General features: G+C 42.0%; 1 protein-coding gene across 3 annotated transcripts; it reads right to left on the reverse strand.

The window, feature by feature from the left end:
* Positions 1-441: 441 nt before the first annotated feature.
* Positions 442-22,195, reverse strand: MMUT (methylmalonyl-CoA mutase). 3 transcript variants are annotated; one of them, XM_053459726.1, is made up of 13 exons: positions 22,098-22,195; positions 19,141-19,584; positions 18,282-18,649; positions 17,859-18,016; positions 17,083-17,254; positions 16,432-16,680; positions 15,966-16,077; positions 11,787-11,899; positions 8,508-8,626; positions 5,400-5,531; positions 2,946-3,093; positions 1,364-1,531; positions 442-858 (listed from the first exon to the last, which is right to left on the reverse strand). In XM_053459726.1, exons 2-13 carry the CDS (start codon positions 19,547-19,549, stop codon positions 730-732), a joined length of 2,277 nt encoding a protein of 758 aa, XP_053315701.1. In that variant the 5' UTR covers positions 19,550-19,584; positions 22,098-22,195; the 3' UTR covers positions 442-729. The 3 variants fall into 3 exon arrangements, with proteins under 3 accessions (XP_053315701.1, XP_053315699.1, XP_053315700.1); XM_053459724.1 differs by having other exon boundaries at positions 8,508-8,623; positions 11,784-11,899; XM_053459725.1 differs by having other exon boundaries at positions 8,508-8,623; positions 11,784-11,899; positions 22,093-22,113.
* Positions 22,196-22,785: the final 590 nt, after the last annotated feature.

Consider the following 22,785-nt stretch of genomic DNA (forward strand, 5'->3'; position numbering starts at 1 on the left):
TTATACCTCCCTATATGCCACTCTGCCCCATAATATGCATTTTAACCCCCTAAATGCCAGAATGGGATATAGGGGTATAAGGCATTTCTGGAGGCAGAGTGGCACATAGGGGGTCAAAAGGCATACCATGGGGCACAGTGGCATATAGAGGGTTAAAAGGCATATCATGGGCCACAGTGCCATATTGGTGTGGCAAGCCTGGGGGCAGATGTGCGTAACTGGGGGACAGGTTGGAAAATACAAGAAATAAAAACAAAAAAAAAATATTTTTCATAGCTTTTATTAAAAAAAATAGTTTACATGAATTAACATTTACTGGTAAAACTTTTTTTCCTTTGGGGTCGTCTTATATTCAGGCTTTTTCTTTTTTTCCTAAGTTAATATTCAGATTTTGGGGGGTCGTCTTATAATCAGGGTCGTCTTATAATCGAGCAAATACGGTACTCAGAAATATTTTATTTTGAATGTAATACACAAATATACATAATTATATTTTATTTCAACTGCCCAATCAAACATCTCAACGCGAAATTCTGAAACAAAAGGCCAATATGAAAGGCAGAAAGAACAGAAGTTGTCATTTCTTATAAAAGAACTTAATGGAACCTTTACTTTGGTTTTCAGTGTCCTCTCGGAGAATAAAACACAAAGCAGGTATTAAAATAGGCCTCTGAAATACGGCCAATCGCGTCATTCCGGGCAGTCACGTGACCCTCGCCTAATTCGACCTCACATTGACTGCTGTCGCTTGTCCAGACTTCTCTCGATGTCGTCGATCACTTGAACAGCAGCTTTTGGTATACGGGTTCCAGGTCCGAAGACGCTGGATACTCCAGCATGATACAAAAATTCATAGTCCTATGAAAAAACACAGAGCATATTCATTAAAACACCGCATAATCCCCATCCTATTTGGATCTGATAGCCTGCCTACCTCTATAGTATCCGAGTCTATATATTCTTGACTCAAGAGTCAGTACTGAGAATTACACGGCTACACTAAGAGGAACACTAAGCACACTCAGGAACTTGCCATCGTGGGTGGACTAGGACCCATGTCTCAGAAGTTGGTGGACGGTATCATAATCACAGTGATGTTATAAACCATGAAGGTCAACCACAGCGAGGCGTCTACGACAAGAAGTGCTGAATAGTCCCCTGTAGAACGTGAAGACGTTCCATGAGGTTTCTCAAGGAATCCCACCAACTTACCCCAGAACTGAACAGGGCCAGTTGGGCAGAAGAGGTAGAAGTAGGGGCAATAGAGGTTGGAGCTTCATAAAGAATAGGTCAACAATTCTGCACAAAACAGCTCATCCGAAACACATGAATCGCTTAAACATTTATTTCCGTGACCCCTTACCTGTGGTGGGATGACGCCTCCACAAACAACAAGGATATCAGGACGTCCAAGTGCGCTCAGCTCTTTGATTAACTCGGGGACAAGAGTTTTGTGGCCAGCGGCTAAGGTGCTGACCCCCACACAGTGCACATCGGCGTCTACCGCCTGCTGGGCAACTTCACGGGGTGTCTGGCAAAGGCAGAAAAAAAAAAAAGGAAATTAACATATTTTTGGTGTTTGATCCACGCAACAACCTCTTGAAAGTACCAAGTCGTCGAAACATTGATCTATACATGTCGGGTGAAAACCAGTACAACTGACCACAACAAAATACTGGATATGTTCGCATCAGTATGTCAGACGTGTTAATATCATTGTTAATGTTGTATATTGGCAATTTTAATTTCTTATTTCAGCCTATATAACATTTTTATGTTTCTATGTTTTTTTTCCTTAAATTAGATGATATTGTTATATTGAAATCAGGCTTCGCCATTGTCTCCAGGACGGAAGACCTCAACACTCTTTGAGAAGCAATTTTTTCAGGGGGTTTCCCTCATCTGTAATTGTTTGATATCCTTATTAAGTAGTTTAAAAAAACAAAATCTGTTTGACAGTAAGACAAATAATACTCACTTACGAGGTGAAACTATATATGTTCAGGATCAGAAATCTAGCACAGACGGGGTTACTGCTGTGAATGACTGATGGAGCTGGAAATGGCTGATTTTTAATCATTTGATTTGGAATCATTCATAGACGTACAGAGGCCCTTTATCACTCCCATCACCCCTGTATCACTCCCATCACTCCTGTGTTCCAATGGCCCTTTATCACTCCCATCACTCCTGTGTTCCAATGGCCCTGTATCACTCCCATCACTCCTTTATCACTCCCATCACTCCTGTGTCCCAATGGCCCTTTATCACTCCCATCACTCCTGTGTTCCAATGGCCCTTTAACACTCCCATCACTCCTTTATCACATGTCCGAGTATCATCATGGAGATAGAAGCACTTTTGCAAGCTATTGAAAAAAATGTCATTAGCCGTCTGAAAAGGAAAACAATGAAGGGTGACTCGAGTGCATAGAGTTCAATTATTACTTGAAACTAACTCGACACACTCTCAAAATCATTATAGCTTCGATTCTATTGCAGCTTAAGTGGGGCTGGGGTGAAGTGGTTTAGTAGATGAAGCAGCACTTCACAGCGAGAAAGCATGAAGAATGACATCATCAGACTCGCTAATACCATAGAAATCAGCGCAGAAAGCGGACATATGCAGAATAAAAAGTAACAATAACCGAACTGCGAAAATGAACATGAAGGAAAACAAAAACGAAGGTTCACCGTGACGAAAAAAAGGAACTTATATATATATTTATATTCAATCGCTTTTTAATTATATTATTTATTTATGGTAGTTTTATATATCCCAAGAGATTTAGTGAAGATTTCAATCAGATCTTTATAGTGAAAATTCTGCACGGCCTTCAAGAGCTATAGATAATGTCACAACACAAATGGGATTCCAAATATGACCTGTCAATAATATACCTTTACGATTGTGGAATTATAACTGGAATGGGGGGGGGAAATCACCTGGAATAGGGGTCCGATGTCAACGTCGAAACCAAGATCTGCAAACCCCGTGGCGATAACTTTGGCACCCCTGTCGTGGCCGTCTTGTCCCATCTTTGCTACGAGCAGACGAGGTCTACGTCCTTCTCGCTCCATGAAAGACTGGACTCTAGAAGAAAAAAAAACATAATAAAAACGAGCAGAATAAAACAATATGTTAAATAATATCACAGACTGGCGATCTGGAGCGTAGGTTGGTTACTGTAATTACTGTAATGTAAATTACACATTTTTGTGTGAAATAAAACCTGGTCAAAATAGAATCCCTTTTTTTTTTTTCTTTTATTTTCTTAAATATATTTTTTTTAAGTGAATTGACTTATTATGGAAAATCCACAAAACGATTTAAACAAATTGTTTCAAACCAGTTTTTTAAGAAGTATAAACAGCCAGGGCTCAATTATTCAAACTCTGTAAAACGTATGTGATCAGCGTGCGCCTAAACACAAAAATGATAAAATAATTAGAATAAATTCTAGAATAAAAACAGCTTTTTCTATTTAGACAAACTGTCCTATTTTGCTTCTATTTTTTCTAATTTATTTAAATATTTTTTTGCTTAATTTTAGCTTCCATTTGTTTACTGATTTCCACGCACTTGATGCTTGTCATATTTTGTTATAATTTCCGTGATGTCGTAATCCATATAGAATATTTTTTTTTCCACCCCTTCGATTCTACAGAAGCGAATTGTGTTGCCCACAGAGAATATGGATATTTAATTTCAAAATCTAAAATGGATTTAGAAGAATGAGCGGCAAGAAAAGCTATTAGTGAGAGACGGCGGACGACGAGGACGGCTCCATCAGAGACACTTGTCGGAGAATTAAAGTGCTGGGACACGATCACGGCCAGAATTTCACGAAAGGATAAGTCAAGAGCCCACAATACCTGAAAAAAATACACTTATTTTGTACATATTTTTCTCTAGTTTTTCTCTCTCAGCTCCCACAAAAGAGTTTCATTATTCAGCATGACCATCGCAATGACATCACCAGTAATTTTTGATTAAACTTACTTTTCTTGTGTATAATTTCACCCCTTAGTCTTACTTAATGTAACATTTGATTTTTTATTCAGGAAGATTACTGAAATCCTGTGAAATCGTTCAATGGTCTGCACTGACAGCCCGGGGTATTAAAGAGCTAAAGGTGCTCTCCTTGACTCTGCTCTCTCCTTCAGCCACTCATTCACCAAATCCTGCCTCCTTCACCTCAAAAACATCTCCCAAATCCGCCCGTTCCTCTCACAAGAAACTAATCCGCTCCCTTGTGATATCCCGCCTGGATTATTGCAACTCCCTACTAACCGGTCTCCCCCTCTCCCACCTCGTCCACAACCTCTCCTCCTAACACTCTCAGCCAGCCTCCTGCCCTCTCTACAGATCATCCGGACCCCATCAACTCATCCCCATCCAAGCCGTCGTCCCCTACTGCTTCACCTCCCCCTCCAGCACCGACTAGATTGTAAGCTCACAAGAGCAGCGCCCGCTTCTCCTTTTGTACCAGTTTCTTCTTGTGTGTGAATTTAAATGATTCAGCTGATTGTAACAGCGCTACGGACTGTGCTGGCGCTATATAAATAAACGTAATGTTTTCTCATCGGTGCGTTATGATGTAAAACATGCTGCACACATTATTGGGCTACCTTTTATGGATACTCGGGGATGTCACCGTGGCCCTTGCAAAACATTAAATTCTACATGCTATATGCTCTTACTCGGAGTTGCTTTAATGAATACGAATGTTATTAATTTTTTGCATATACACTACTGTTCAAGTTTGAGGTCACCTAGAAATTTCCATGTTTTTCAAAGAAAAGCAAATTTTGTCCATTAAAATAACATAAATTGGATCAGAAATCCAGCGCAGATGGGGTTAATGTTGTAATTGACTATTGTAGCTGGAAACGGCTGAGTTTTAATGGAATCTCTTCATAGGCGTACAGAGGCCCTTTATCACTCCCATCACTCCTTTATCACTCCCATCACTCCTGTGTTCCAACGGCCCTTTGTCACTCCCATCACTCCTGTGTTCCAATGGCCCTTTATCACTCCCATCACTCCTGTGTTCCAACGGCCCTTTATCACTCCCATCACTCCTGTGTTCCAATGGCCCTTTATCACTCCCATCACTCCTGTGTTCCAGTGGAACGTTGTGTTCATTGATCCAAGTTTACGTTTAAAAGGATAACTGATGGTTAGAAAACCATTTTTGTAATTATGTTACAGCCAGAAATTTTCTTTTCCATGAAAACAGCCGAGTGACCCCAAACTTTTAAACGGTCGTGTATCCTGACGTCGGCTCGACACGAGGCTGTTTGATCAGTGTATAGCCAAAGAAAGGTGGCTTTGTTTCCAGAAACAACGACACAGACAGCGACTGGCAGGTACATGCGCACAGAACGGATGCTTACCTTTTCAGTGAAGAGGCGATCTCTTCGCTTTCCCCATATTCCTGGCGATAGGCTCCGCTCACCATCCGATCGCTGGCTTTGTGTTCGCCAAACACCTTCTTCATGGCATCGGTTATTTCTCCCACTGTACACCTGCGGCACACAAGAAGATGACCATGATCTCAATCACCTTATTATAAAACATAACAAAATCAATTTACCAGAACTAGCTACATCGTGTGCCCTCCCCCACAAATCGGTATAAATCATGAAGATCCTGAGAGTAGGAAGTAAAGATGGCTGCTTCCGCGGTACACACAAGGTAGGATTTTAATACATGGTTAATTATATATATTTTTTATTATAATATTCAAACATTTCAAATTCAAGATTTGTGAAAAGAGATAGTTCAATGCAAGTCTTCATAAAATGATTCAAAATGTTTAAAAGCACCCAGAAATATCCTTCCCAGATCTCTCCTCGAGGACTCATTCATGTCCTTCATAGGAGAAGAACGTCCATAATAATGACAGAAATAAACTTATCTCATGGCGGGTAGCGGGCAGGAGCGCACCGATTAATCCCTTAGCTAATGAAGTCCCCAATTGATCAGTATGTCATTCATTTAAAGTATTTTCAGAATTGTCAATGCGTGGAATGAAATCATTCTCAACATACAGATCAGAGGCCTTTTCTATCTCACGGTTGATTTTCTTGTTTGTCGCTAAGCTTTGGGAGGTAAAGGTTCTGCTCCAACTACGCTGCTGAACTTTTTTTGGAAAATTCCTAACGCCGCTAAATGCCCGAGTGCCAGCAATATTGAAGCAGGTCAATTTTGGCCTCATTCATAATCTCGGTGGGGACACTTTAATGTCATTCAACGCCGAAGCTTAAAGAAGTCCCTTCGCTGACCACCAACCAAAAAACTGATTAAATAATGTTTTTTTTCCCCTGTAAACTGCGTAGAATGTAAGGAAGCATCCTGGCTGTTTATTCCTTTCCAAAGCATTAAAAAACCCAAGCACGTGGGGCATTACTGTTGTGGGTGTTTTGGGCGGCGGTAACGATTGTATTCAGGATACTGTTCGCATAAAATAAAAATGGTAAATGGCTGCATGACAAGTGGTAGGATGTCCTTTTGTGAAATAGCCTGATATTAGGCCTACAGTCCCTGCATATGGTCCCTGCATCCGTGCCGGATTAAGACCCTATGGGGCCCTTAGGACCCACCCGACATCCGGGGGGGGGGGCAATTTATCCCCTGGTTTTGAAACAGGGGGCCACTGTCCACCTGGACCTGGCATCCTAGGTCTAAGGCTAGGCAACTTAGGCCTGAATACGTCGCTGGTCACCTTCTAGCTACAAATAGTCCAGCTACTACAATGCCGTGGGAAATCATCCATCAGAGCACCAGGGGCCCCTAGGCACACGCTTAATGTGCTTTATAGATACTCAACCGCTGCTTCTCGCACCCATTAATGCATCATCTACTTAAGCCGCGTTATTAAAATAAAATGTGAGTGCATTACTAGACAGCTACGAATACACTCTTACTTATTTGGATATCTAGATTAACACTTTCGGCCCCCTAGGGTTGCACAGGGCTTTGCACATTCATACGGGGCTCTGTATTCCAGCGCATAAGAGGTTAACCGTAGATGATGATGGTTTCCTGATAGTTTGATGATAAACATTAAAACGATCACAATTGCACAACTCCACTTAAAATAATTGTTGAAAGGCCTGCGCCTTTTCATACTAGGCTACATTTATAGTCCTTTAATTTATAACCTTTGGCTGCAAACACCGACGAATCCATTAAAAAAAACTACTCTGCGAAAAAAGAAACCTGGAATTGCAGGGATGTGAAGATAAGAAGACGAGCGGCAAACAGCAGGGGGGGGGTGGAAAATAGCAGGAGAGTTATTTCTAAAGGGCAAAGCATTTCACAAGAAAACGCAGTATTTTTATTCCACGACTCATTACGGTGTTTCCAAACCATCCCCAAACGCTGTATATTCTGTACGTAACAGGACAATGTTTGACTTGTCCGCCCCCCCAGTCGAAAATGTTACTTAACGTTTTATCTCCAGCCTTTTGTTTTCACATTTTCTCATTCATTCGCTTTTCTGCCGCTGCTCCCATCCTTTCAACCCTTCTTCTGAGACCCCTTCCTTCTTTTTACAGACCCTGTCCCCCATCTCTGTGGACTCCTCGCCACCTCTCTCCCCCTCACTCTTTTAACCCGCAAGTAGTGATCTCTTCTGTATTAAAAAGTCCACCACGAAGGGATAAGGACAAAACATCCAAAACGAGACATACAATCCAAAGAGTCCATCAACTCTTCATCTACAATATAACGGCACTTTACGCCTCGCACTCTCTAAATGCCGGGTGCAGCCTGTGACACAAACTGTCTACTTTACTGATGAGAGATTACATTGTACGCACCGTCAGCCATTACCTTCAGTTACCATCAGATATAGGTTGAGCACAAAAAAAAGCCAATAAATGTAATTTTGCTGTCATTTTTCGTCATTGGCTTTAAAAATGTCAAATGTCAAATGCGAACACAGAGAACACGCTGATGATGATGACGGGAGGGAGTTGTGCCGTTTTGTAGCCCTGGTGTTATCTCTTATCTCATCGGCGCTATTCGGCTCTGGGAAGCCTTTGTAAAACTAATTATTTTTTTTAAATTTAAATCGGTCTTTGAGGTCACATGTCTTACACAACGCCGAACATCACAGAATGCCGACAGGAACGCACAATACGCAAAGTGCATCGAGTCACACTGCTTGCATAATAACAACATTAACATGATGTCATTATAACATACAACATAAAGCTGGAGAATTATGAGAATAAAGGAAAACAGTTAATTCCGATCACATCTGCCCATATTTTCTTGGTGAAGAAAAAAAAAAAAACGGCAGAAGCGTTGGACCTTACTTTGGCCAGGTCCTATGGATGAGTCATATTAAAGATGCATTAAGATCATTATATATCTATACTGCCCTACATTGGTTATTGTTTTGGTGAACATCATTACATTTTTACATTTATTAGGTGTCGGGAACCATGCGGGATTCCGGGACGTGACATCTCCCCCCTCCTGCCGTTACGTACCTTGCACGGGCCGCCTCGACCGCGAGCGCCAGGATGTTCCCGTTGCCGGACGCCGCGCACTCAGTGATTGCAGCTAAACATCGCTCGGCCGCTGCTTTGTCTCTGGTAGCCTTCACCTGAAAGCAAGAAGGTACGCTATAGTTCATCGTGGAGTTTTATGCACTGCTGAACGTTTTCAAAAGAACAAGGAAAGCAGTAAATCCAGAAGGTCTATAAGGTGGCCACGTCCAGCTGCTGCGGAATAACAATCCCCAGCTGGCCAGATACTGATAACAGACTTAGAGCGCACCCTGTCCGTAACCTCGTCTTAAGCAATCAACTAAAAGCAGAACATAGAATAGATATGATTTAAACTCTTTATTATTTATATGCTCATTAATTGCAGTCATCACAGATACCGGACCCTCTGACTTCTGTTAAAAGACAATTGCCCACGTCTTCTGGCCGAGTCTCTGATGCCAATCATGTTGAGTTACACTAGGAAAGGTTAAATATCTTCCAGCACCTCGGGTTCCTTAAAGGGGGTCCCTCATTTTTTTTTTAATTGCTAGTCTCAGATTAAAAATACGTTTTTCAATAGTTTTTGCCCAATAACATAACGTTTTCAAACAATAGAATGGCAGAGTCTTGATTACCCAGCCATGAAAGTCTATGGATGAACGGCAGGAGCTCCTGTGTGACTTTGGGCTTTAAATGGAGGATACAAGTCAATTAAATGACTACCTAATAATAGTATTTGTAAAACCGCAGCGACATAAACATTTAACACATAGCATGAAAATAAGTGCGGCCCAAAGGTGCGAGTGAGAACACACGAATGCACTTAACTGCATGCAGCACCCTATACTTGCCACTTTCACCGCGTTCTTGGTGTGAAAAGTGCTTTTAATTTGCAGAAATGGTTATGCTTCATCTACTTTTTAATTAAAAATAAAAGCAGAAAGAAGGAAAGTTAATTATTAAATAAGTTTAAAAGGATCAGATAAAAAATAAATATCCCCCACAGTTAAGAGTCTAAGAGAGATAGAAATGACCCAAGTTTCTCTTCATACATTTACTTAAGAAGTCATTTTTCTAAAGAGTTATTTGTTATTTCATCATCATCATCACAATGTGAATAAACAACACAATAAATATTGTGCTATGAAGCAGCGCAGGGCAACGGCGGCATCCGGTGTCTGGTGGCACTGGCACTTTAAGGCCAGCAGTTGGCAAAGACCTAAGCGTGGCTGTATTTTTATACTGGGGTCAGCACGCTGCTGGACATATCCCGGTATGGAGCGCTGTCCACCAGCAGCCCACCGAGTATTTGCCCCGGTGAGTCAGACGGCCAGTCCGGGCCTGGCATCATCACTACAAGCCATTCATCATGCGTTTCATATAAATACCGCAATGAAACTAACGTACAGCACGTACCCCAATCATATGGTTACGTCAAAGTAACAACAGAGCTTACAATCGCATCTCCAGAAAAAAAATGCATAAAACATGGTTTCATTCTTCAAGAAAAGCAGGATGATGGTGTGATAGGGTGCGTGTGGGGCTGAAGTGGTGGAGATAGGGGTGCTCCAAAGCTCCCACCAAAAGAAGCGAAGGAATGGGTTTTTGTTTCACTTAAAACGCACTCAGTCTGCCAAACAACGCAGGTTAGAGTCCAGGAATCAGCTTATGACGACGTTTGGGATGACGGTACACGCTAAGGGATCATGGGAGATGAAAAAACAACACTTCACATGAAATGTTCCGGCATGCCTTTGGTGGACGTCAAGGCTGAGAAAAATAAATCTAAGCCACCTAAGAGGACAACTTATAAATGAAATCACTTGCGATAGACGGTCTTTGTTGCTGGAGCCGGCTCTAGGTTTATCTCATACGCGGCAATTCCAATTTAGAGGAAGGTCCCTTGGACCAACACAGAACAAAAAACATGAGGAAAGTAATTGTAACGACGTGGAAAGCTACCAGCTGTCCCCATTGTATCTCACAAAAGGATCACAGAGCACAATGAAAGGAGAGAGTAACAATATATCATCCCCCGAGCCCATATTGTCCCAATTTTGAAAGAGCGCATCCTCCATTGTTATCTGTTTAGACGTGAATAGCTCGCCTGCGTTTCATTTTTGCTTGTTCCTTATAAATTATTAAATCACAATTCAATTTTGTGCAGAATGTAACACGTTATCGGGTGTTAAAGAGGTTGCCGGATATTCTTCTATTAAAAGACTGTGGAATGTTGTAATCGGTTACCCGATGCACTCGACGTCTGACCACTTAACAAATAGTGCGTTACTAAAGTGAGCAATGGAGACATTTTCACCCTCTGTGTTATTTTATAAACATTTATCTTTCCTAATTGTTCTCACGTCTTTTTTTAAGCAGATATCTTTTCTGTATCGATTCACACATCGAGAGAAGTCATAGATATTGTTCATAACGGCATGGCGGAGAACGCTGGTCTAGAACGTCGTAACATCTCCTCTCTTTGCAGGCAATTTAAGATTCTTTTTCATATTTGTTACTTTATGAAATGATGCGGGATTGTTTTGGTGGCAAGCATGTGGAAATGATTACTTTTGTTTGGAACATTAGTTCTGCTCGCATTTGCTTATGAAAACCACTTGACCGCTTCCACTTGACTCCATCACAGAGGTCTTGGTCTACTTAGCGACCTGCCCTGACCATTCTCTGCAACTTAAGGAATGAGTTGAAACGTCAGCCTAATCCTCTACACATTCTTCTATTCCTCTAGGGCCAGAGAATCCCTATGGACAGCAAGACCTTTAGATCAGGGGTGTCCAACCTGCGGCCCTTCAGCTGCTGCAGGACTACATCTCCTATAATGCTCTTTCAGCTAAGGGGCTGGCTGAGGAGTATGGAAGATGTAGTCCTGCAGCAGCTGGAGGGCCGTAGGTTGGACACCCCAGCTCTAGATCTTCTTTATGGAGGTTGGTGGTTTATGTCGAGAACCTCCGAGCAATAGATTGTTGGAGGCTATGGGGTCTTGCCAACAACTGGAAGGCTGCACTTGGCTTTCTCTTCATTGCTTTCTACTCGACGACCATGTGGAGACCATAAACCTACATAATCCAGCATTTAAAATGGCTTCGCCATACCCATCCCGACTGGGGGGGGGGTCTAACAAAACAAACTTTGTTCAGGAAACTAAATCATCTAAATATCTTTCCTGTCCCTTGAAGAACATATTCTGCAATAAACACCATAAATGTTCTAGTGGAATCCTATCACTATATAGTATTTGCGTTTAGAACTCCATACCGTGTTGAGTTTCTCGATTTGCTTGTTGCGTACCACCGTGTTATCTATGGCCAGGACCTCCACGCTCTCTTCTTTTTCCAGCTGGTACTTGTTCACACCGACAATGACCTCGGAACCTACATGTTAAACGGCAGAAGGGGAGAGATTCATAGACCCACGTGTATTATCATAAACACAAACACATAATTCCATTATGCAGACACAGAAGATGCAACCTCGCTGCAGCAGCTGCCCTTCCATGCTCCAACCATTCTTGTCAGTGATTGGCTGCCTTTAGCAGTCTATACATGGCCGGAACGTGCTCCCATTGAGCTGACTGTAGGTAGATATATCAGGCGCGGGGGGATGTTGGGCGGAACAGACCTCCTCCATGACATTTAGTTGAGGGGTGAGAAGAGGGCCCATTGCATATGTAGGAGTCTGCAGAAGGGCGAGTGGGAGGTAGGTCTTCGCAAAAGCAGGACTCTTTGTAAGTGTAAGAAATAGGATCGGGGTTAATATGCAATGTGTTGCCCTTTAACCCCATTTAATATCAGAGAGAGGGCGAGATGCTGCAAATGAGTCCCCTGGTTAAGACTTGTGTTCCTTTTAGTATTGGAAATGCCTTTTCAAATCTAAATTATATTTCATTAAGGACCTGTTTTTAGCGTTAAATGTCAAAAAATATATCTAAACAACGCCATTATTTGACTCTAAAGCCCACATCCGCTTCCTGCAGCTTCCTTGCTCATGCTTTTAATGACAGGTGCAGCTAGTAATAATATATTAGTAATATGACATTTTGGGGAAGAAAATGACAGATTCTTAACTAGTAAATGTCAGGAATCTGATCAGCAAGTTACCCTCTACCATGTTTTTTGCGCAGCGTTCAGAGTGGGATGACGGGAAGGTTTAACGTGACTTCTAGATTGTAAGCTCCTTTGCGCAGGGCGCTCCTTACTGCTTGTTTCCGTAAGTCATATTGTTATGTGATGGACTACTCATTTACTCATTTGTACAGCGCTTGCGAATATGACAGTGCTATATATAACAATAAATAAATAATAATAGTACACACAAAATAAATTAAAAAAAATAATCGCACTAGAATATTAAATTAATATGAATCAAAGAACGTATTAAAGACATCGGACAACTGAAAGCTTCGGCGTTGCACCACGAAAAGCAATTAAAAAAATAATGACGGTCCAGTCACAAGTAGCCATCTAAACCAGTATATAATGGGTTCCCGGACAATGGGATTTCCACCGCTAGGCTGTCACCGGGCTTTATCTCCAAGTCATTTTCCAGTTGACAGACAGTAATTACCGCCTAATGCACGGCCCCGCTTTCTATTTAAATTAACCCAGGGCTTAAGTCTTTGGGATAAGGCGATTCGGGAAGCGCGGCTTCCGTGCGCTCCATCGGGTTAGTGGGCTTCTTCCCAGCACTTTGCCTGCTAAATGCCTGCACATAAAGACATCAAACAATGGGGAAAATACACGAACAGCGTGAACGCCTCTATCGATCTACAATTACTGTGTATACACACAATGAATTACGCTTCCTATATAGAGTAATAAAGGAGAGCCGCTCCTATTCAATGCATCTCCGGTTATTACCATAAATGCATTGCTATTCACGAAGAGCCTCGCTCACACAAACATTAAAACTGATAGCCATAATCTTTATGTCATGCGTGTTTACATTCCCTCACTGTATTAACCTCTACGACCTTTGCTGGAAGACTGTTCTACTTATCTACCACTTCTTCTGTGAAGCAAACCTTCCTTACATTAAACCTTGAGGGCCAAGCCTTAGATGTAGACAATGACCTTTTCTCCTAGCAGTTCTCCTCCTTTGGGATATCCTTTCCTCCTGTCTCCATTAAATCTCTTTATGTATTTAAATCTTTCTATCACATCTCCTCCTCCAAGCCGTACATACTAAGATCCTGCGGTCTTTACTGATTTTTATTAACCTGCAGACCATTCGCTATTTTAGTTGACCTCCTCTGAGTCAATCTGTAATCAATCAATAATGTATCAATATCCTTATGGAGTTGGGGTCTCCACAACTGTACGCCATACTCTAGATCAGGTCTGACCAAAGATCTGTGAAGTTGGAGAACCTTCCCCCTCTTCCTGCTATTTATGCCACTGACCATACACCCCAGCACCCCGCGACGATGTTTCTGCTGCTTTTCTTACATTGCCAACCTTTAAGTCCCTGGCGCGCACACAAATCCTCCTTAGAATACCGATTACCTACTTCACACTGCTTGATCATGTGACATCATTACACAACGTGATAATACTCCTTCCCAGTGAAACAATATTTAAAAAAAAAAAGGGGGAAATAATCAAACTTTTTCATTATTTGCCATGAATTGCAAGCTTAGCTTTTAACGTTAATAACCCAGGAAAAATGTAAAAATAAAATATTGATCCAATATAGAGAATTCTTACAAACATATAGGGAGTGCACTGTGTTTAAATGTTAAACACACACAGGAGATTTCACAGTCACCAAGTATAAGAAGTTGAAACATCTCTCTAACAAAGACTGCCGTCCGCAGTGAACTAGCGGGAAGGAATAAGCTGGCCATGCATCATATGGTATAAACGGCGAGATGGAATCTCAACGATTCAGCTATGCTTTGTACTGATCACAGTGTGATCAGTACAGGGGAGATCAGACGCTGAAGAAGCATATACAAAATTAAATAAAAAAATGTAGTTTTTAAAATTTTATCTACAAGATCCAAGGTTATATCTACCCATAATACACTGGTAAACGTGCAAAAAAAAAAGAGGATTATTATTATACCAATAATAATGAAAAAGAAAAAAAACTAAAACTAAAAAAAATGTGCCCCAATAACCTTTAGCAGTACCAGAAGTGTGTGTGTGTATATATATATATATATATATATATATATATATACACACATATATATATATACATACATACATATATACACACACACACAGGTTCCATGAGTTAAACTGTTGTCACTGCAGAATCATATAAATCAATGTATGTGTATATATATATATATATATATATATATATGAAAATAAATATAAGAAGTGCAGAGAGTTTGTGTTATTTGAGCCTGGGACTAGCTGTTTGCTCATATAAATCAATAAATTAAAATACCTGAACCCATGTGAAATGCTTACATTTACAAAAACCCATTCAGTGATTTATTTGCAGGTACAACACTGCCACCTACTGGAGAGTTTTTCCCCCACCCTGTAGCCATTTAGCCAGTCCACACATTATCACGTACATGACTGCAGCACCGAACATGTTACATACGTTCACAGATGCACGTGTAGTGATTTCAGAATATATGTCTACTGAATTTTTTTTATTTTTTTTTTTACAGTGACCATTGTCCAAGTCTTTCTAGGGGTTCCGGTTGGATTTACCATTCATGAATTATGACAAAATGCGTACATTTTGAAAAAATAATCTTTAGTCCAGCACTATCTGTTGGACTTCACCGCATGGCTACCAACAGCCTCAAATTTGTTAGACGGTCCCAACAAATCAGGCACTGGTCTGGACGTTAATGTCAAGCCTCCTCAAATGCAATATGGGTTTTTTATGTTGCCTCCAAACAGTTATCCCTCACCTCCTCCTTTGATCTCTCGATGGACCCCTACACCTCGCCGTACCTTCCACCCGTACTCCGCAAACCTAAAGAAATCTCTGTGATCTTGACCCACTACAACCAACACTCCTCCATCCCTCCTTTCCTGTCGTGTTATCTCTCCCCTGCGTTTAAGTTACCCACTGTTTCAGGCAGCCTTTGTAAGGAGAAGAGAGAGAACTTCATGGCAGAAAATTGAGATCACAAGGTTACCTTTACCCGAGAACCTTCCAAAACAATTACACTGATTGAAAAAACAAAAAAGCACAACGTGTATAGTACGTTTACCCCGTCCGCTGCCATGACCTCGGTAATCCCACGCCTGCTGGTTAAACGGCCAGGTCACACAATCACCTGCAGCGGCTGGCCAGTTAAAAACACTCAAAGCAGGGAATGGGAGCAATAACTCCTTTATCAGGCAACAAACAACGGCGTACCCCTTTTTTGTAATTCGTATCACGAACCTGAGATATTACGCTAGCGGTGGAGTAGCTTGGTAGCACATATTGTATATCTGCCTGCGGCCGGACCCCGCGTCTCACCTGAATCGATCCTCGCCTGCCTTCGTGCCGCACATTCTTCAATCCGGAGCTTGGGGATTCCTTCCGCCACGGCCCGCGCCATTCCACCCATCTCTTCAACTTCGTTAATAAGCTATACGATAAAACAACGATACAGAGGGATGACGCTACGCAACGATACGATTACATTTAACGAATGGAGAAAAATCTTAATGGATAGAGTTCTGGATTCCTCTTTATTCTTCTAGTATTAAGACAAGAAATTCCAGAATTGAGACCTCTCACCATCATACCATTCCCTGGTTTTAGGTAATAATGCCCACCATGTGCTTATGCATCCATCCATATTTTTTTTAGCCCTTTTTATCCAAAGCAGTAAAGAGTTTTGGATTCTTTTTATATTTTAATACATTTCCTTAAGTCTGGTTATAGACGGAATGCGGATCTGGTCATAGGTTGACGAGTTATCCTAAAACAAAAGCCTCACCTTTAGAGCTGCCTGATAGACATCTTCCGTGAGGCACTCCATCATGTACGACCCTCCCCAGGGGTCCGCCACTTTGGGGATTCCCGACTCCTCTTGGATTATGATCTGCGTGTTTCTTGCTATGCGGGCGCTCTTTACGGTCGGCAAGCCGAGGGCTTCGTCAAACGAGTTGGTGTGTAAGGACTGCGTGCCTCCGAACACAGCCGCCATCCCTTCGATCACTGTCCGGACAACGTTGTTATAAGGGTCCTGAAAACAGAAGCCAATGAAACGAACACAAAGAATAAAACAAGCCATTATAATCAAACGGCCCACAAACATATGTCCAAAAACCTCACTTATTTCCCAATTCTCTTTATATGGTAAGCAATACATATGGACCTCATAAGGCTCTTCTCAATATGTTATTTTTTAAGAATAAGTATATCCTACATGCAAACATGTTATGTAATATCTTAGTGGGGTCAGGATTTCTGGATACTTTCCTTCTCTACCGACACTTAATAACATAACAGAAATATCTCCATGTGTCGGTGGGAGATATCAGAGACCATACCATACGTTGGGTGGGAATTGCTTTCTTCCAAGGGGTGGTTTGGGAAGGGGGACGGGACTCCTCATACCAAGTTTGACATAAGGCATTGCGTGTACCTGTTCGGTAAGGGACCATCCCGACGTCTGGCAATGGGCTCTCAGAAGAAGAGATTTCTTCTCTTTAGGCTGGAAGTTTTTCTCGATCAGGTGTGCCCATAGCCGCCTGCCAGCTCTCATCTTTGCTATTTCCATGTAGAAATTCATCCCTATTCCCCAAAAGAACGACAACCTGCAGACGGGGCAAAAATACTCATTATGCCATAACTGCTTGTTTAAAAAATTAAGAAAAAATACATAAAAGTAGATTTTTTTCTGTTTTTAAACATAAAACGCTATGATTATTCTTAAACCATTTTGACTGAATAGATAATAAAGGTGAGACTTTCCCTTAATGCCAATTTTAAATAAAACCTCTAATATATAATAAAAAAAGGAAACTGGTCAGACTCATGGTGGTAAATTAATCATTAACTAGTGATCATTCCAATGGTACATTAATGGATCCTGATTTTATTATTATTATTATGATTTTTTTAAAATAAAATAACAGATCCAAAAGTGGATTATTTATCAAAAGGAATGCCACTTCTATTCTTAAATGTAGTTTCAAAGTAAAACATAAGAAACTGTAAAAAAAAAATAAAAAAAAAGAAAAGAGAAAAAGGACTCAAGAATTCAATGCATTCCATTTTTATTTATATTTAAGGCTATAACATTTAATATTTCCAATTATTTTGAAATTAAAATTGAATTTCAAAGCATAAAAATGGAAATGTACTTATACACTTGCATATTTTGAGCAGAATACTGGAATGAAAAAAAGATTTTTGTACCTGGGAGCAAATTCGTCGATGGTAAGACCGGCTTTTAGTCCCGTTCGGCAGTATTCTAACCCGTCTGCCACGGTATATGCCAGCTCCAAGACAGCATCCGCTCCGGCTTCCTGCATGTGGTAGCCGCTGATTGAAATGGAATTAAATTTTGGCATGTTCTGTAAAATAAGTAAACGACATAAATAAAAAGAACAACTGATAATAAGAAAATATAAAAACGAAAACTATTGCTTTCCTCTGGACCACTAAAATCTCAGCTTCAATAAAATCAAGATAAAGATATAAATCGACCAATTCCACTGAGATTATAAAATATTTAATAAAAGATAAATATGATAAAGGATAAAGAAAATTGGGTATTCTTGAAAAGAAATAAATGGGAACTTTTTTTGAAGGGAAAAAAAAAAATATCCAGCAGGGTACCTGAGACGTGTACTGAAAAATATCAGCAATAATCCGCATGGAGGGTTCCGGGGGGAATATGTACGTGTTTCTGACCATGAATTCCTTTAATATGTCGTTCTGTATGGTCCCGGTTAGCTTCTCCTGCGGAACTCCTTGTTCCTGTCCCGTGACGATAAACATCGCCAGGATGGGGATCACCGCGCCGTTCATGGTCATGGACACCGACATTCTCTCCAGCGGGATACCATCGAAAAGCATTTTTGTGTCCTCCACCGAGTCTATGGCGACACCTGCCATTCCCACATCTCCGTGGACCCGAGGGTTGTCAGAGTCATAGCCACGGTGGGTGGCCAGGTCAAACGCCACGGACAGCCCCTGCTGGCCAGCTGCGAATAAACAATACACACATTTGTTACTTTTTGTGCTTTTGGACATGACATTTTCAGATGTTTCACCATTAAACGTCAGAGTAACCAATAGTTAATAGGCTACAAAATCAGCAACAAAATACAGCTTTCTTTTTTCTCTGCCCTAAGAGTGTGGAACCCCAGTCCTGAAGGCAGATTGGGTGAGTACAAGGCGAGGTGAGCCAGCAGCCCAACGGGCATTTATCCAGTTTGCCAGGTGGTCAGTCCGTGCCTGTAAAGGGCAAGAAGGGCTAAGCTGGCCCCTTATAATGCATAGTTAATTCACTGACATGACTTTCATGAAGTCTCCCCACATTAACTTTGCATTTTGAAGGAGAAGATCCTGGAGTCGCCACATTGCCTGTTAATAAATCAAATCGGTAGTACTCTCCAAAAGCAAACATGTCTCCTCTGCGTAACCTGATGGTCATCAGATAATGGCAGGGAGATTATCGTGTGTGAGGACTTACCCTTTATGTTATCCCTATAGAACTTGTTGCTCTCCTCCACTGTGCTGAAGCCAGCGTACTGTCTTATGGTCCATGGCCTGTGAGTGTACATAGTGGGATACGGCCCACGGGTGAAGGGTTTCACTCCTGGCAGCTCCTCGGGAAGATCCTGTGTGTCTCTTTTGGTGTAAAGGGGCTTTATCACAATGCCCTCCGGCGTGTGCCATCGCAGGCTCTCTGGGTCTTTCCCCTTCAGCTGCTTCTTGGCTAGGGCTGCCCATTCTGGGTGCAAGCTGCGATGGTGGAGGAGGCGCGAGGAGGGGCAGGGGCTGCAGGCTAGTGTGAGCAGGGCTGGTAGCTTGGTGGGACTCAGACGTCGTCTTCCATACGCGCTGTTCAGCAGCAGATGCTGCAGTCTCGCTCCCAGCATGGTCTGGAGACGACCAGAAGTCTGAACAGTGCGAACTGGCAAAGCAAAGGAGCACAAACAGGTTAAGCTCTACGATGACCCACTTTACACTGCATTAAAAAACACCTTATTAACAACTAATAACAATAAATATATTTTGCTATACTTTACACTGTTGTACTGCGCCGTGGAATATGAGGGCGCTATATTTAAATGTATAGCCGGTAACGTTCTAAAACCAACACTTGGACTTCAAATACAGAGGCCGACACACCACTAGAGTCTTCAACCTGCGCAGGTACATCAGGGGTACTGGCATTATGTCCATCAGACAATACATATTGTCCTGGCGAGTGTGAAACGCCTTTTATCAAACATCCCATACATTGTTCCGCACACATACGTCCAGCATTTTTATTTACACAAAGCTTAACTATTTAAGGGGCCAGCAGTGGGCCATTGCAAAGCATGGCTCTCACAGGGTTAAAGGAACATTATATATCTGCTGGAAACAAACCCATGTGCCCTCCACAGTACGACCGGCTCCCCCTATAACAAAAACACACACTCACAGGCACATCGACATTTGTATCTTTAGCGTTAGAAGCGGTTGAGCGTTTGTGGATTTCCACTCCCAAAGCTCCCAGCCAGAACGATGATGTGGCCTCGGCCGACCTCAGGACCTCAAAGGGTTAAACTTTAGTACATAAACCCAAAGGGCCTCTGAAATAAAGTGGGATTATCCCAAAGCTGCCATCTTTATGAATGAGTAGCCAATACCCGACATGTTTCCCTGTGGATACGGTCAGAATGTATGAGACACCCCCCCCCCCCGAGCGATTTAGTCCGTAGGTAGAGGGCAGCATTTACTGCAGTAATTAAACTTACTGCCACTGCAGATCTGTCTGCCACACCGGCTGCAATCGCCCTGCAGGCCGATCCATGCAGAACCAAAAAAAACAAAAAAACACGCAGGCGCTTTAACCCCTAACAACACTTTGGAAGTTGCTCTAGCACTGAAAGGGTTAAGCAGACACCCTACCTGCAGCAGCATCCCGACACATACGCCGTACGCTCCTGAGACATGGGGACCCCGGCCGCAGGGAAGCCGCTTCAGAACGGGACAGGCTTTTCAGTCCGATGTATTTAACCTGCATATCCGATACTAACTGCAACTGTACTCCTCCGTCCCAAAATTAAGTGAAACTCCCCCCAAAAAAACGACGACATTGTGTCATTTCCATACAGGATTTCAGCCTCTACGGATTAATATTAATAGCAGCTCGTCCGAGGACTACGTTATTTACCCCTCTGCTGCGGGTTGGATGCATGGCTTATGAGAAGTCTGGATTGACCCTTCAAGTGCCAGTCGGCGACAGTAATGCCTTGGTCTGGCCGATTAAGGGTTTAACCGAGAATGAACCTCGGGATATGAAATATGTCAGGACATGTATTCGCTAATTATTTTATTATTATATTTTATTTATGTCATTATTAAAGACTCTAAAACAGGCAAAAAAAAAACAGGACAATCGCCTCCACCGAGGAAGGGGGCAGGATGCTCAGGTCGGAGGCATATAGAGATAAAACCCAGAATAAGTCCAGACTTTCCTCTTTATTGCCTTCATTTCAAAGAGGGATTGCGTGACCTCACGGTATTAGTCTGCTTATGTGTGTGTGTGACTGGATATGTTAGCGTGTGTCTTTATGTGAATGTATGTCTGCTGAAGGGAGTGTATCTTGGTATGTTAGTGTGTGACTGTGTATGTCTAGGTAGGTCTCAGTATGTTAGTGTGTGCCTGTGTGTGTGGGCGTATGTTAGAGTGTGACTGCGTGTATCTGTGTCTCAGTACGTTAGCATGTGACTGTGTGTGTCTCAGTATGTTAGTGTGTGACTGTGTGTGTCTCAGTATGTTAGCGTGTGACTGTGTGAGTCTCAGTATGTTAGCGTGTGACTGTGTGAGTCTCAGTATGTTAGCATGTGACTGTGTGTCTCAGTATGTTAGCATGTGACTGTGTGAGTCTCAGTATGTTAGCATGTGACTGTGTGAGTCTCAGTATGTTAGCGTGTGACTGTGTGAGTCTCAGTATGTTAGCGTGTGACTGTGTGTGTGTCTCAGTATGTTAGCATGTGACTGTGTGTGTGTTTCAGTACATTAGTGTGTTTAATCTTGGGATCCACACAGCACAATGTCCTGGGCTGCCCTGAAGCTCTGTATATTTTGATGTATATTTTGGTATATAGTATAATATAATTTATACAGCCGAGACCGGAAACATCATGTGCTGCATTCTGTAATGTATTGTTACATACCGGATATACAGCTAAAGTCTCGGTACTATATTATTATTATTATATTATTCCTATAGAAAACTAACACACGTAACCCCTGTGTAAAAACACTGACAGGGGGTGTGATCCTGCCAGCCATGCCTCAAGGTGAGAGGGAGAAGTGGGGTAGTTACGCTGCACTCCATGTTTACAGAGTCGCCATGATATATAATGGCTGCAGTCACCCGGGGCCCGGTCTAATCCGGACATTAATCCGATTTGCCCTTCTCACCTTACCTGCAGTGTCGCGCAGATCGCCACAAACTGTTCTTGATCTCAGTAAACTACAACTCCCAGCATGCAAAGTAATGAAGAGCACTTCCTATGTCCGTCGCTTTACGCGTCCCATGGAAACCGGATGTTGTGTTTGACGTTCCACATCGTTGCTCAGCGCTAACACAAACCACGAGCTTTTCATTTTAGGAAACAAACCCTTTTTCCCTCACTGATGTCTCTCTTTTTTTAAGGGGCTGTATATATACAGCAGACATGTCTTTATGACGTATTATGTGCGTTTTTTCAAATGCGATTGTGATCAAAAATGGCATCTGTGGACGTCTTATTGACATCAGTTTTATAAAATGATACAGTGTATTTATAGTAGTTTTTTCCACTGGTTGCTGACGTAGTTACAAAAAAATGGAAGTGGCAGAAGGATTTTAATGGAAAAGCCTACACGCTTAATATATTTACCCAGCAAATGGCTGTTCCCAAAGAGTGCAATGTCAAGAGTTACCAAGGTGCCAATGATGCTGGAAACAAAAAATGAACAAATACTTAGGGAAGTGTAGAGATGATAAAGTGCAAGAACTTGATAATTCGTTGAAAAAAAGCCGGGTAAAGCGCCACATCTCTGGGTCACTGAGGGTCGTCCAATTTGCCGCCCCACTTCCCCTCCAAAAATGGCATGTGTCCTGCAATGCCA

The sequence above is a fragment of the Spea bombifrons genome, chromosome 3, assembly GCF_027358695.1.
Source record: "Spea bombifrons isolate aSpeBom1 chromosome 3, aSpeBom1.2.pri, whole genome shotgun sequence".
Lineage (NCBI taxonomy): Eukaryota > Metazoa > Chordata > Amphibia > Anura > Pelobatidae > Spea > Spea bombifrons.

Coding starts and splice junctions, on each gene's coding strand:
- MMUT (XM_053459726.1), bottom strand. CDS start 19,549: ATGCTGGGAGCGAGACTGCAGCATCTGCTGCTGAACAGCGCGTATGGA. Junction 5,532..8,507: donor GTCGAGGCGGCCCGTGCAAG/GTACGTAACGGC, acceptor TGTGTGCCGCAG/GTGTACAGTGGGAGAAATAA. Junction 859..1,363: donor GAGGCGTCATCCCACCACAG/GTAAGGGGTCAC, acceptor GTTTTTTCATAG/GACTATGAATTTTTGTATCA.